This window comes from Cladophialophora immunda (assembly GCF_000835495.1).
Source record: "Cladophialophora immunda strain CBS 83496 unplaced genomic scaffold supercont1.1, whole genome shotgun sequence".
In the NCBI taxonomy this organism is placed as follows: domain Eukaryota; kingdom Fungi; phylum Ascomycota; class Eurotiomycetes; order Chaetothyriales; family Herpotrichiellaceae; genus Cladophialophora; species Cladophialophora immunda.
Window position 1 is genome coordinate 4,737,718 of NW_015622541.1, and position 12,510 is coordinate 4,750,227.

Below are 12,510 nucleotides of genomic sequence, written 5' to 3' on the forward strand. Positions count from 1 at the left end.
CTCACTCCCCCATGTCCAATATCGACCTCCCGTCTTCTCACCTCCTTGAGCAGTCTCTTCTCTCCACAAGAATCCCAGCATCGAGTAAAAGGCTGTTGTCGGAATATCAATCATTCCATTTGAGCCTTCGCTCTTCCTCCCACATTGCTCTTTTCCACCATGGCCGAACAGGGGCCGCTTGTGATTCCTCTCACCTCCAATCGTGACATTGCACTCGCCGCGAGTATCAGTCCATATCGACCAGCATCCATTCTAGCCGAGGAAGTCTCACAGAGGAAGATATGTAATGGTAATGTGTAGCAACCTGAAAAGGGAGGGGGACCTGCTTTCCCTGACCAGATGTCGCCCATCTAGACCTCCTCGATGACATGGTATTGACATGGTATGCAAAGATTCTTCAATTGTCTGCTTCTTTGTCGCACTTTCCCAGTTTTGCGGGACCAACTTCTGCTGCGCATTCAGGACGGAGCTGCTACAGCCTTGCGACTTCCAGATGCGCCCGGGTAACCATGTCTCTGTTTTCTCCCCGCTTCTTCTCTTTACGCCTCTTCATCCCTTTGCTCTGAGTTGTACTCCCATCCGTTGATGCACAGCGCTTGGATTGGTCGGTATACTTTGGACGACTTTGCCTAGAACAACCCAAATCACCACCTGCTCCTTCTTCTGTACTTTTAGAAATCCTTGCTTGATCTCGTGGCCGAATCCTGCTGGCTGGAAAACGCCCTTGTCACAAACTTCTTCCACCTTCTTCACATTGTCTCATTCAACTCCGCCGGGGTTCTTCTGTCTGCGGCCAGTCTGTGGTCGAACTCCTGGTGAAAATCGTGCGGCATGTCTTGGAAATTGGCCGAGCTGAGATGGCGTCAAGATGTCGGCCTCAATGAGAGCTGCCGTGGTCCGCAGAACCACCCTGAGGGAACAAAGAGCAAGGGGCTCGATTACACAAAGCGTGGTCGTTCCTATACTGCTCCGTGGTGCCATGTCGTGTTGGGGAAGAGTCTGGCGGAAGACTCTGTCAATAACAGAATTCGGCCGGACCCGATATCATTCGCGTTGTCCACCGGCCTTTCAGATTCTTCTACAACTCCTCTTCTTCGCAGCAACCAGGACAAAACAGATACCTTGACAGGACACAACCACATTCTCTCCGTTGTCGAGAAAGACACCACGCATTCGGATCTGTCGCTCAATCCCCTGCAGACTCCGTCTCGACCTACCTCATTTCCGCGTCGAACCATCCTTTGTCCAGAGCTTTCTCAGACTGAAAGAGCTTGCTGGCGACTGAACGGTGCGCGCTCTTCTTCCCTTGACGTGGCGACAAAGAGGTCACTGACGATTTGTAGGCAATAAGGCCCCGCCAAAGGAATCAACGTCGCCTCTGCAGCCTGACGACAGCAGCAGACACGGCCAGATTGGAGAGCAACTGAAAAGTCCGTCAAATTCATTGCCCACTGTGAGTAGAGTACCTCCTTCATCCCCATTTCCGAGGAAAATGACTGACAATAGATGACAGAACATCAACACGGACCCAGAGTTCTCGAACCCAGTTGACTTCGACTTTGTCCGCTCTCCAAGCTTTGGGCTCCATTTCTGCATGTCAGGCCAGGAAGTTGGCCAGAAACCTGAAGAACAAGGCTTGGATTTCGACCATTGCAGTCTTTGGAGGCGGAGTCACTCCTTTTCTCCGAGCATTCGACGCGCCTCGCTAGAGTCCACACATCATTCGGATTCAGCTCTCCTGCAAAATATCAGCATGGACATTCCAACAAGTCATTCAAGTCCCGAGCCGCGCACGACACGTCCACTTTATCCTGATCTGCCTTCTGCATATGCACAGATTCAAGGCCGCAGAGCTGCAAGTCTCCAACCAGTCCCGTCAAATAGAAGTGCCACCCGATTCCCTCTTAGTCCATCAAGCTCGTCTTCCGATGAAGATCGTTATCAGGATCTGCCCCTTGAGAGTGATGCCATACCACTGAAGAATTTACCGTGCCGAAAAGTCCATTCAGCACAGGGCATTTTGCATGAAGCTGATCATCACCAAGAGTCCAGCGCAGTGTTCGAGAGCCCAGAGGACAACGGCGAGCTTAACTTGGACTGGAAAAGAGCCTCGACCACGTTGGATGACATTGTCTCTCAATATGCGGATGCCAGTTTCCCGGGTTCTCATGCACACAATGGCAAGATTGACAATGGAGAGCATGATCAGCCCGAGCGATTGAATCCTGTCGTCGATCGAGAATTGGAAGGTGTCGCCTCTTGCTTTGAAACACCAAAGACACGATCGGGCCATGTTGACTCAGACATCCAAGTCCATGAATACTCCCAGCATTTCGCAAAGGGCCTGATCCGTCAAAACGTTGAAAACTTCGCTGCAATCGACGACGACGATGACGAAGAGTGGGTAACGATGCCAGAGAGTAGTCGCAGCGGTTTCTTGACTCCCTCGAAACTGCGATTTCGCCTGGCAAAGAGAGGAACTGGAGACACCTCTAATTCCAATCTGACCGGCAGAAGAAGTCCTGCGTCACCCTGGGATCCGCTCTCGAACGCAACAAAATCTAAGCCGCATTCTCAACAACGGCACAAAGGTCCTTTGAACCCAGCTCAGCATCACCTTTCTCCTAGTCCAAGACCATTCAGAGACACAACCGTAGGGAACAGACAAGGCATTCACAAGCGGTCAAGGTCTCTGACTACGAGGGGGAAAATTGCAGACACTTATGAAGGAGGCCGTCATCTGGATTCTGCCGGCGCCCGTGCTATCAAAGCACAACACCATTCACAACTCAGACCGCGCCTCCTTAACCAGATCCCTTCAACACATCTCACTTCTCAGTCTCCTTCTACCCAGTCTGCCACGTTATCATCATCTCGCTGGATTGAGAGCGCTCTTCCATCGAGTTCATTACTTCCAAGAATCCCAGATAACGCTCTTACATCAAGCTTCCTCTCTCCCAAAGCCATGGCCGCTTTGAACGGTACTCCACGAGAAGCAACAGCAGACCAGAAACTCACGATTCCCTCTATCTATGACGATCCCACCGGCGTCAGCACTGCAACGACAGCAAACTCTCATCTCGGAAACCCTCCTCTTCATACTCAGAATACCGCTGCCAACAACACCCTTTTTGTCAGCGAACATGCTGGGGCAACTGGATCGGCTGTTACTCTCGACCCTTTCGCTTCACCCTTTTACCATGATCCTATTTCACACCACAATATTGGAAAAACATACGCTGTCAGCGAAGATGCGGAAGCATTGGCGGTGCGACAATTTAACCAAGGTGGTTATAGACTCAACGACGCCGACGTCTCACGGTTCCTAAGAGACAGCCGCCTTCTTCGACGGAGACCTGGTGACAAATTCAAACACGAAAACAACAATGCTTGGCTCAGTCGACAAGGAATTCTAGCCACAGGAAGCAGCCTTGCTCACTCATCATCTGACTCGACCGCATTGAACCGCCTCCGACACCCTCGAAGTCTATCCTCTGCCAGTAACTACTCCACCAGTCACGACGCTGCTGGCATTACTAGTCAAGTGACACGCAAATTCAAGCAATTCCTAAGTAGCACTGGCACTGGCACCACCGATGGAGAAAGCTCCGAGTATTCCACCCTTGGAAGCGTTCACACGTCCACCAACAGTACCTCTCGCTCTTTAATGCTCGAGGAACTGGAAGAGAGCTTCAACACCACCGACCCCGCCATTTCTTGCGAGCGGTGCCCTTCCTTCCCTCTTGCCCCTGAGATGCTGGGAGTCCTGCGTCTCGAGAACTTGGGCCGCGTCCCATTTGAGCGCGTACAGCTCTGGGACGACGGCGAATGGCTTGAGAAGGGCTGGTGTTTCCTGCACCAGCGCATGGAATACAGCCATGCTGTCCTCGTTGGCAACGAGGCAGCCATCAGCGAAGACCTCCGGTCTGTCCAGCGTAAAGCTGGCAGAATCCTGTTGGTCTGCGGCACCGCAACTTTCTTGCTGGGTGGGTGGACCCTGATCCACTCGATCAGGGAGGGAGGCCCTCTGGCCACTTCGGCCATGGCAGATTTGACGAGGTTGTTGGCGGGTGGAGAGGAGGAGGAGGTTGTTTGCTGTGTGCATCCAGAGGATGCGGCAATGGCGCAAGCCATTGAAAAGGCTGCGGCGTGGGTGGTGGTGTTGGTGGTTGTCGGTCTGTTGGCGGTGCTGTGTTGGGCGGCGGCCACCATCTAGGTGGTGCGCAGAGGTTGAAGCAGGCGGGCGAAAGCCCTTAAATTAGATTGAATCAATACGAAATGGAAATGTCACCGGCTTCCTCTTTCTGTGTCTACCGTGTCTATCGTTGTCTGTGAAGCGTGTCCGCTTGTCAGCGCACCAGCGAGATTGGTGAAAAACACGCCGTCTTTTACATGGGCGCAGACACAAATGTACCTGCGCCGTACGTCAGATACAAAGGCACAGTTTTGAGGAGTTGTTATCGTCCAGGGCCGGGAGCAAAAGCTAGTATCGACATTATACAATGAAAATGGAGGTATGTATCGGGGCGACGCTATATGTATCGTACATATACTGCTGAAAGCATGGAGAGAGAGACATTCGTTACCATCACGCTCAGATTGATGGATGACAGACCGGTGACCACTGGCATCCCACATCGCTACTCCTCGTCGACGACATATCCCAGAGCCTGGCCCATCTTCACCTTCTGTCCCTTCTCGACGGCCCATTTGAAGCCGGGCTTCGACTCCGTGCCCGCGGGCGCCTCGAAGACGAGGACGACGCTGCTCCCCAGTCTGAACCCGCCCATCTCTTCACCCCGGCGCAGGGCATGGCCGCCTAGCACTTTGCTCGCTCTCTCGTACGTGGCCTCGCTGAAGCCGGAGTACGGCTCGCCTCGGTCCGCGGCGGCGGCGGCTTGTCTGTCGGCCTCGGTGTCCGTGGTGAGCGAGTTGGTACGCAGTTCCTTGTCGAAGTTGATCACGATGGAGCCGACGTTCGTGGCGCCGACGGGGACGTAGGAGAAGAAGCCGTACTTCCATCTCCCCAAGAGCACGACGCGCTCGTTCAGGGTGAACAGTCCCGGGAGCGTGCGTTGAACGTAGGGACTGACGGAATATAGTTCCCCAGCGAAGTGGCGACGAGCCGTGCACACCCAGCTGACGGGTGAGTGAAAACGGTGGTAGTCGCCGGGCGCGAGGTAGACGACGGCGTAGTACAGGTTCGAGGACCTCGTCGGTTGGGAAAAGATTGACCACCAGGGCTGTGTGCTTGCCAGGTCGGCCGACACGGCCGCTTCGGATGAGGGAGCAGAGGGCATGGATGCATCTTGAGCTTTGATGGGATTTGAAGAAGACTGCGAGCCTGAGAAAAGGTTGGGAAGGGTGTACGAAATGCCGTTGACGTTGGCGAATTCTTCATCCGCCGATATGGATTTTGCGTCCGGGCTATCTGGTGAGACTGATTGCGTCGCCTGATCTTCTGGTTGCGCGGAGATTCGTGGGTTGGGAGAAGGGGGCGCAATTCTCCCAAGCAGGGCGTCAACAGAATATGTCATTCCCTTGACTTGCTCGACTTCGCCGTTCTCTATCGTGCCGAACTGAAGGACTCTGGCATCAGCGGGAGAGAGTACCGCGTTTGGATCGGGGTCAAGGGGCCGGACTCCGGGTTTAATCTCGCGGTAGAAGAAAGCAGATAGGTTTGGGTAGACGTGGAGGTCAGGTTCAGCTATCTCGTCGAAATTGACCCCAAAGATCCAGCCGTAGAGTTTGAAACCGGGGACGCGGAGGTAATAGGGGATGGTGAGCTCGTTGAAGCGGCCCCAGACTCGAGAGATGGCCTTCAAGGGAAGGGTGGACATGATCTGGACCTGCAAGCCGCCCCCCGTCGGATGAATTCTCTTTCTCTTTGGAGGAGCGGGCTCCGTTTCCTGAGCAGCGCCTTCTCGCTGGCGCTGGCGAATGCGTATGAACTGAAACAATCCCAGAAAAGCGATCCCCAAGCCAATGGGTATGGGCTTCCATTCTATGCGCGTTGACCGCCATGCCTTCCCCAGCCGGGACGGAAAGCTCTCGTTGTCTCTTTTCTTCTTCTCCTCTTCCCATAGCCTCCTGCTGTTCGAAAAGGTCCGCCGTTGTTGTGATGGTAGGCGGGCATGGAGTGGCCTGAATGGCAGCGGCCGAGAAGGGAACGGTTCAGACAAAAGCTGTCTGGCATGAGGAGATAATATCGACCGGCGATAGAGACAGGACCTGCCCACTCGCACAGCAGCGGCAGCCATAGTGTGTGTATAGTGTTTTCAGAACTGGACGAGAGGATATTAAAAGAAGATAGCGGACAGACAATGACAGCATAAACGTTGGAATCTGGAATCTGGGGTGCAGTTTTCTCCTCTGCTGCACAATGACGCAGTTTGGAGGGCGAAGTGCCGCCGATGTGTCTGATTGGCTCGTTGACGACGCGTCTGAAGCCATCGAAGAACTTGTCCTTCTGGCTTCTTCATGCTCCCTGCGCATGAGGTTTTGCATGGCCCAACACCGTCCATTCTCCCGCAATCTATCAGTGCTGCCCCTCTTCCTTCTCTTCGGCATGTCTTTATGATCTTTGCCAATTCTTCAATCTTAGCATGGCTTCTTCATCTCCTGCACCGCCGCAATTCCCAGATCTACCTCCTCCAGACCCGGATCATGTCCACCTGCGAACTGCCTACCTCGTCACGGGCAATCCGCGGCCGCCACATTATCTGGGGAGCCTCAGTCTGAATACTACCATATCTGCGCTCAAGGAGAAAATTCAGTCTGAGCTGCCTGAGCATCCGTCTCCCTCCGAACAGCGGCTCATCTACCAGGGCCGTCCCTTGCTCCGAAATGATGCCAACTTACGAGACATTCTCAGAATAGTATGTGCGCCTCCAATGTTTTCCTCAAAATACACCTCTTCTAACAGGTGCCTCTCTTGTCTAGCCTGACGGTGTACCCGATACCCTCCCGCATACAATCCATATCGTGATCCAGTCTCAGCAGAATACTTCGCAGTCTCAGCAACCGCCGAACCCCATTCTGAATCCCACTCTGAACCCCATTCTGAACCCGCCTCCGCCACCTCCTCTACAGGTAGACCACCAGCATGCAGAGTTTGCACGCACCTTCAGAGCTGCTCAAACATCAGCCAACAGACTCCAGGAGTCGCTTGTCCGTATACAGCAGCAGATTGAAGCCAACAGAGCGGATCTGAGATCGGTTCAGCAGAGAATAGCATTACAACATACCAATCTGGGTGCTCCTCCAAATCTTATGAATGGTCAAGTTAATACCAATGGCCAGCCGCTGCCAGCTCCTCACCCGCAGACTTTTGCTATGAACTTCCATTTCGATCTTCCTGTGGACCAGCTGGCACAGGCTCAACGAGCACCGGGCCCCGGAAATGCACACCCTCGCCACACGCCGCACGCCTCATCAGGTCTTCCTCCACAGCAACCTAGAACGGCACCACTAGGTCGGCCTCAACACAATATTCAGGAGTTCCAAGGTCCGAACGGAGAACGCATGACGCTTATTACGGAGCAGGTGAGTTTCACGATCCCTGCGCAAGGCCCAGGCTCAGGATCTGGACAGCAACCCGCCGTACCGTCTCAACCGCAGACGAACACTGCTACTCACGCGCCACAAAACAACATCCCTCCGCCTGTGCCACCCACTTTTGCCTTTCCTGTGAATTTGCTTCCTTCCATGTCCACCACGCCCATGTACCTGTCAAATTCGCCCGCACAAAATCGCCCCAGTCCCCCACAATTGTCGAATACGACAGCCTGGTTGCTATCTTCCCCAGTTGGACCCCAAGGATTCTTGTTTGCTCCTGGCCATGGCTGGTTTTGTTCTCCGCCTGTGAGGCGACAGCAACAAGTTGGCAGTGTGCCAACTCCTCAACCCCAGACAAACGACCCAAACGGAGCAGGTGCAACCCAGCTGGCACAAACCAACAATCAGGGCCAGCCGAATGCAAACCGTGCTATAATTCGAGCCAATGAGCCTCAACCGGACCAGCCTCAACCTGTGCCTGCCGTGGCACAAGCACAGCAGAATGGAGAAGACAACGATCTCTTCGCATTCATCATCAATCGAGGGTGGCTTTTCTTGCGCCTCTACCTCTTCATGTTTGTTTTCTCCGAGCCGGGTACCTGGAAGCGGTGGCTCATGATTTTTGCGGCGGCAGTCATCTGTCTGCAACCTCGAGATGGTCCCCTCACTCGCCTGTTAGCAGCCGCTCGCCGGCACCTTGATAATCTGATTGGCCCACCTCCACCGCAACCTCCGCCAGAAGCTGTGGCTCACCAACAAGATCCCGTCGTCCAACAACCCGGGGGGGCTGGCCAAGTCCGTGCCGGAGCCACTGCGCAACGACCTGCCAATGTCCGCGGAGCCCTAACAATGACTCCACAAGAAGCGAGGGCTCGACTGGAAGACCAGCGGCAGGACCATGAACCACGCCCCTGGCGAGACACGCTATATCGTGTTGAGCAGAGTATAGCACTGTTTCTAGCGAGTTTGATTCCTGGTGTGGGGGAGCGTCATGTCAGGGCAAGGGAGGAAGCGCGAAGGGAGGAACAACGTCGCGTGGAAGAAAGAGGCCGCGCGGAAAACGAAGCAGCTGCCGAGAGACCAAATGGGGACGAGGCAGATGCGCCTGCTAGTGACACGCAAGCTTCGTCTGCAGAGGCGAGAAAACCAGAAGTCAACGTCGATGCGTCCGGAGAGCAGAGCACTTCAACTTCCGTCGAGGTCAGAGACGGCGAAGCCGAATCAGGCGAATTACGGAATAGGACGTGATTTCAGCCTGCTTAGCGGCGACGTAGACTTGATTGGTTGATTTGCTCTCTACGGTATGATGTGCTCGTTGAAAAGCAAAAGTTTATGTCGAGTCCAACATTGGGGGCCATCGGTGCCAGTTGCGCAGCGTATTGAAAAAACCTTGACGATACCCAAAATGAAACAATCGGCTTTTTTCCCAGATAAAGAGTCTCAACACCGACGAGACCGTCTCATGGGATAGGAGTGTCGTAGGAATTCTCAAGGCGAAAGTGATTATGATTCCCAGCGGAAGTCCTCTCCTCCCTTTTCTACAAACTATAACTACCTAGACGACCGAGACGCCGAGCTATGGGAGTACAAGATACAGCAGAAGACCAAAAGGGAGCTAACTCCCTACCAGTAATGCCCGTCACGGGCATGGCCATTACCAGAAGTCCTGCATATTCACTTTTGAGCCCGTGCGGGGATGTCGAATAATAACGAAGGCATGAAGCAGAAAAGAGACCGCGTTGACTCTCCCTCATGGCCCTCCCCTCCTGGCCCGACCCGACGATGAGATCGAGTGCCGCAGACGCGCTTGAGATGCTTGCCTTACCTTACCCTCGAGGAAATGCCAATAGTCTGAACATGTATGCCGATGTCTGCACCCGCGAAGGAGGCTGAAGGATGTTGTTGTGCTCCAAGCGGGTCAAGGGGTCATCGTGGTCTGCTTGGTCTCTCCTCCCTTCTTCTGTTCGGTCGCCTGCTGCTTGGTCTTCCAGCCACAGCCGCTGAAGATCTCGCGCTTCAGAAGCTCGCGCACCTCGACGTTGGCGAAGTGCAGCGTGGCCAGGGCGTCCTGCAGGCTCGGGGCGCCGCTCGGGTAGATGATGTGCAGGCCCGAGTCCAGGGCCGGGTCCGGGCGGAATTTGTCGTGGTAGGCCTTTTTCCCGCCGATGGGGAGGTGGCGGAACGCGCGGCGGTAGCAGGATTTGGTCAGCGCGGTCGTGGGCCGCGAGAGGCCCGTGACCTCGTCGAGCTGGGAGGCCGGCTCGAACCCGAAGCTGAGGTACCCGATGCCGGCCTGCTGGAGGAGGGACATCGCCGAGAAGACGAGCAGATCGGTGATGCCCTTCGGTGCCGTCGGGGTAGCGCAGTATGGGTCGATGTGGTATCCTTTGTTGGCTCCGATCTTTCTCAAGGCGGCGAATCCGTTGCACTGGCCTTGCCGATCCGTCGTGTAGAGGTATGTCATGAGCATCGGGATGGCGAAGGGGTCGAAAACCGTCATGTATGCCTGTGGCTGGCCGGACTGGTTGCGAGACTCCCGCCACAGGTCGTAGACCTGGCGCAGTTCCCGTTCCAGGGCCTCGTCACGCCCTTGAGCGGGGGCATATGCATGGACCGTGACACCACCCTTTTCAGGGTCGAGGAGCTGTCTGTTCTGCGTCACCATCCTTCTCTGCTCCTTCTCCTGCAGCACGGGGTTGTTGAGGGGATTGAGGACTCGTTCGGTGCCAAAGCGCATAGTCACCCATTTCTGCTTGCTCGCGAATGACGCGAATTCGTCCGTCGCGCCCAGAAAGACCATACCCCAGCGCCGCCGCTTTCGTAGGCGTCGAAATTCCTCCAGGAGACGGTCGTACTCGACGGGTTCGCACAGAGGATCGCCTCCTACGACCGCGACATTGTTCCTGACCTTGTAATAAAGCGCTGCTTGACGGTCTTTGGTCATGAAAAACCGGTAGCTAGGGTCTAGGATCCCCATGTGGGAGACTTTGCCGAAGCGCTCGACCAGGGAGCCCAGTGCCGAAATAGCCGTAAAGTCGTCGAGCGTAAATGTGTGGATGTCGTTGTTCTTTCTTTTCGGATACGTGGGAATGTGGTTCAGGCTTGTACTAGAGGAATTGAAGCTCAGAGTCATCGAGGTCGATATGCATTGCTGGTGTTCAAATCCATCATGGGCTGGCGAAAGGATGCCTCGGGAAGAGATCGAAGTCGTCACGACAGTCGTGCTGCTTTGGTTGAAGTCGATGAACCTTGGTCCCAGCAAGGCTTCCCCCTTGAGGAACTGCAGACGCTGGATGATGTTCATGGAGTCAATGTCCCTAGCCTGGGTCATGAGTATTTGCGCCAATCCCCCACCCAGATCTTCGGAGAGAAGAGATTTGGCCTGAGGCACCTTCGCCGCTGGCTTCTTGCGCGATGCTTTCATCTTGGCCGCGTTATTGAGGGTTTGTGAATGTGCGTGTGCGTGTAAAGTGTTGGAATTTGGTGTTGGTTCGTCTGAAAAGGAGGCCATACTGTGCTGGATGGGTTGCCCTTTCCAGCGCTGTTTCGAAGCACGATCTCTGAAGACGTCGTTTAGATGGTCGAAGTGAATGTTTCTCGCAGTCAAGGTCAATGGAATGTTTGTTCTGGGGAGGGCGAAAGAAGCTGAAGGATTTGCATTGTCAAACTGGTGCCTATTTGAACATTACCAACGTCAAGCATGCCACTCCACTCAGCTGACTTTAGAGCCCTCTCTCTGTGACATATGCATGGTGAAACGGTTCTAGAGGTGTTTGGTGTCGTGTGCACAACAGCCCCGGCGTGATGAGCGTCACCAGCATAGGCGAGTTATCAACGGCCGAGTACGGAGAGATCCAAATTTGGTGCCAGACACGCCTCACGCTGCCAATTTCTCGTCGTTCTCCTGATGTCGCGACCGACCATCTCGCCATCTCCAGACCGATCCATTGGGTGTGCCGCGCAATCTGGAGGCTGGGGCGTTGATGGAAGTCTCGAAAGACCGAAGAAAGCCACGCAAGCTTGGATGGACAGCAGGTCAGGCAGAAGCATTTCTATTGGCTGCGCATGTTGGCCGAGCAGAGGAGGAAAAAGGTTCTGAACCCATTGCAGGATGGCCTGGTGCTTGATCTGACAGCGCTCGTATTCACTTACTGTAAGCAGATGCCACTTTCTGCGGTGGGCCGCCGGAATGATCAGGCTCCCTTCCGCATGCAATGCACATGTCCATTCCTCCGTCTTCAACAGAAGCCAGCAAAGGTTTAGCTTCGGGGGGTATTTTCGGATGGTCCTGCTTGGAGAAATTTCGGCGGTTCAGCCTTGCACAACGCTGCTTAGGCGACTGCTTTTCTTGCCAGCGCAATTGGCACGTATTGGGTGTGGGATCCTCGTATTCTTTTCCCCTTTGTCTTCCAGAAGCCACCGAGTCAGATGGAAGTTCCAGCTTCCGAGAAATTATCTGGTCAGCCGTGGTCAGTGAATGTTATCTTTGCTCTGGTATTGATGCTCCGGGGGAGTGACTGCGAATAAGATCAGATCAATCTTCGAAGGGTGGGTGTTCAGGTCTGACCCCTCTTTATTGCACCTATTCATTGGGCCCAACAGCTCACGATCTATCCTGGCAATGGCTCTATTATAGATCCCAAGCAGGGAGTGTGACATCCAAGAACCCACTGGCTGTTTTGTCCCTCAGAAATCTTCATTCGAGAGGAATGATAGGATTCCATTGCTTGAAGCGTTTGTTGGTGAATCAGAAAGAGTGGCACTGGATCGACTGACTGACATCTGCGCTGTCAATACTCGGGAAACCAGCTGGTTGGCCTTGATCCGGCGAAGCGATAATAACGCGAGTCCGGCTGAGCTCCGAGACGTTGGGCCAGCTACAGATAGAACAAAAACAGATTGTGGTTGTTGTGGGTGGTGGCTGTTGATGGCACGGAGCCGAAAGATGTTTCC

The 12,510-nt window shown here is 54.3% G+C and overlaps 3 protein-coding genes across 4 annotated transcripts; 1 reads left to right on the plus strand and 2 right to left on the minus strand.

Annotated features, from left to right (window-relative positions):
* Positions 1–4,359: 4,359 nt before the first annotated feature.
* PV07_01383 (phosphatidylserine decarboxylase) lies at positions 4,360–6,349 on the minus strand. The gene has a single exon (XM_016387900.1). It carries the CDS (start codon positions 6,258–6,260, stop codon positions 4,641–4,643), a length of 1,620 nt encoding a protein of 539 aa, XP_016254828.1. The 5' UTR covers positions 6,261–6,349; the 3' UTR covers positions 4,360–4,640.
* A 144-nt stretch (positions 6,350–6,493) lies between these two features.
* On the plus strand, positions 6,494–9,162 carry PV07_01384. Of its 2 annotated transcripts, XM_016387902.1 has the most exons (3): positions 6,494–6,878; positions 6,943–7,545; positions 7,594–9,162. In XM_016387902.1, the coding sequence occupies exons 1-3, from the start codon at positions 6,606–6,608 to the stop codon at positions 8,803–8,805; spliced, it is 2,088 nt and encodes a 695-aa protein (XP_016254830.1). In that variant the 5' UTR covers positions 6,494–6,605; the 3' UTR covers positions 8,806–9,162. The 2 variants fall into 2 exon arrangements, with proteins under 2 accessions (XP_016254830.1, XP_016254829.1); XM_016387901.1 differs by having other exon boundaries at positions 6,943–9,162.
* On the minus strand, positions 9,043–11,699 carry PV07_01385 (uncharacterized protein). The gene has a single exon (XM_016387903.1). The coding sequence runs from the start codon at positions 11,066–11,068 to the stop codon at positions 9,476–9,478; it is 1,593 nt and encodes a 530-aa protein (XP_016254831.1). The 5' UTR covers positions 11,069–11,699; the 3' UTR covers positions 9,043–9,475.
* Positions 11,700–12,510: the final 811 nt, after the last annotated feature.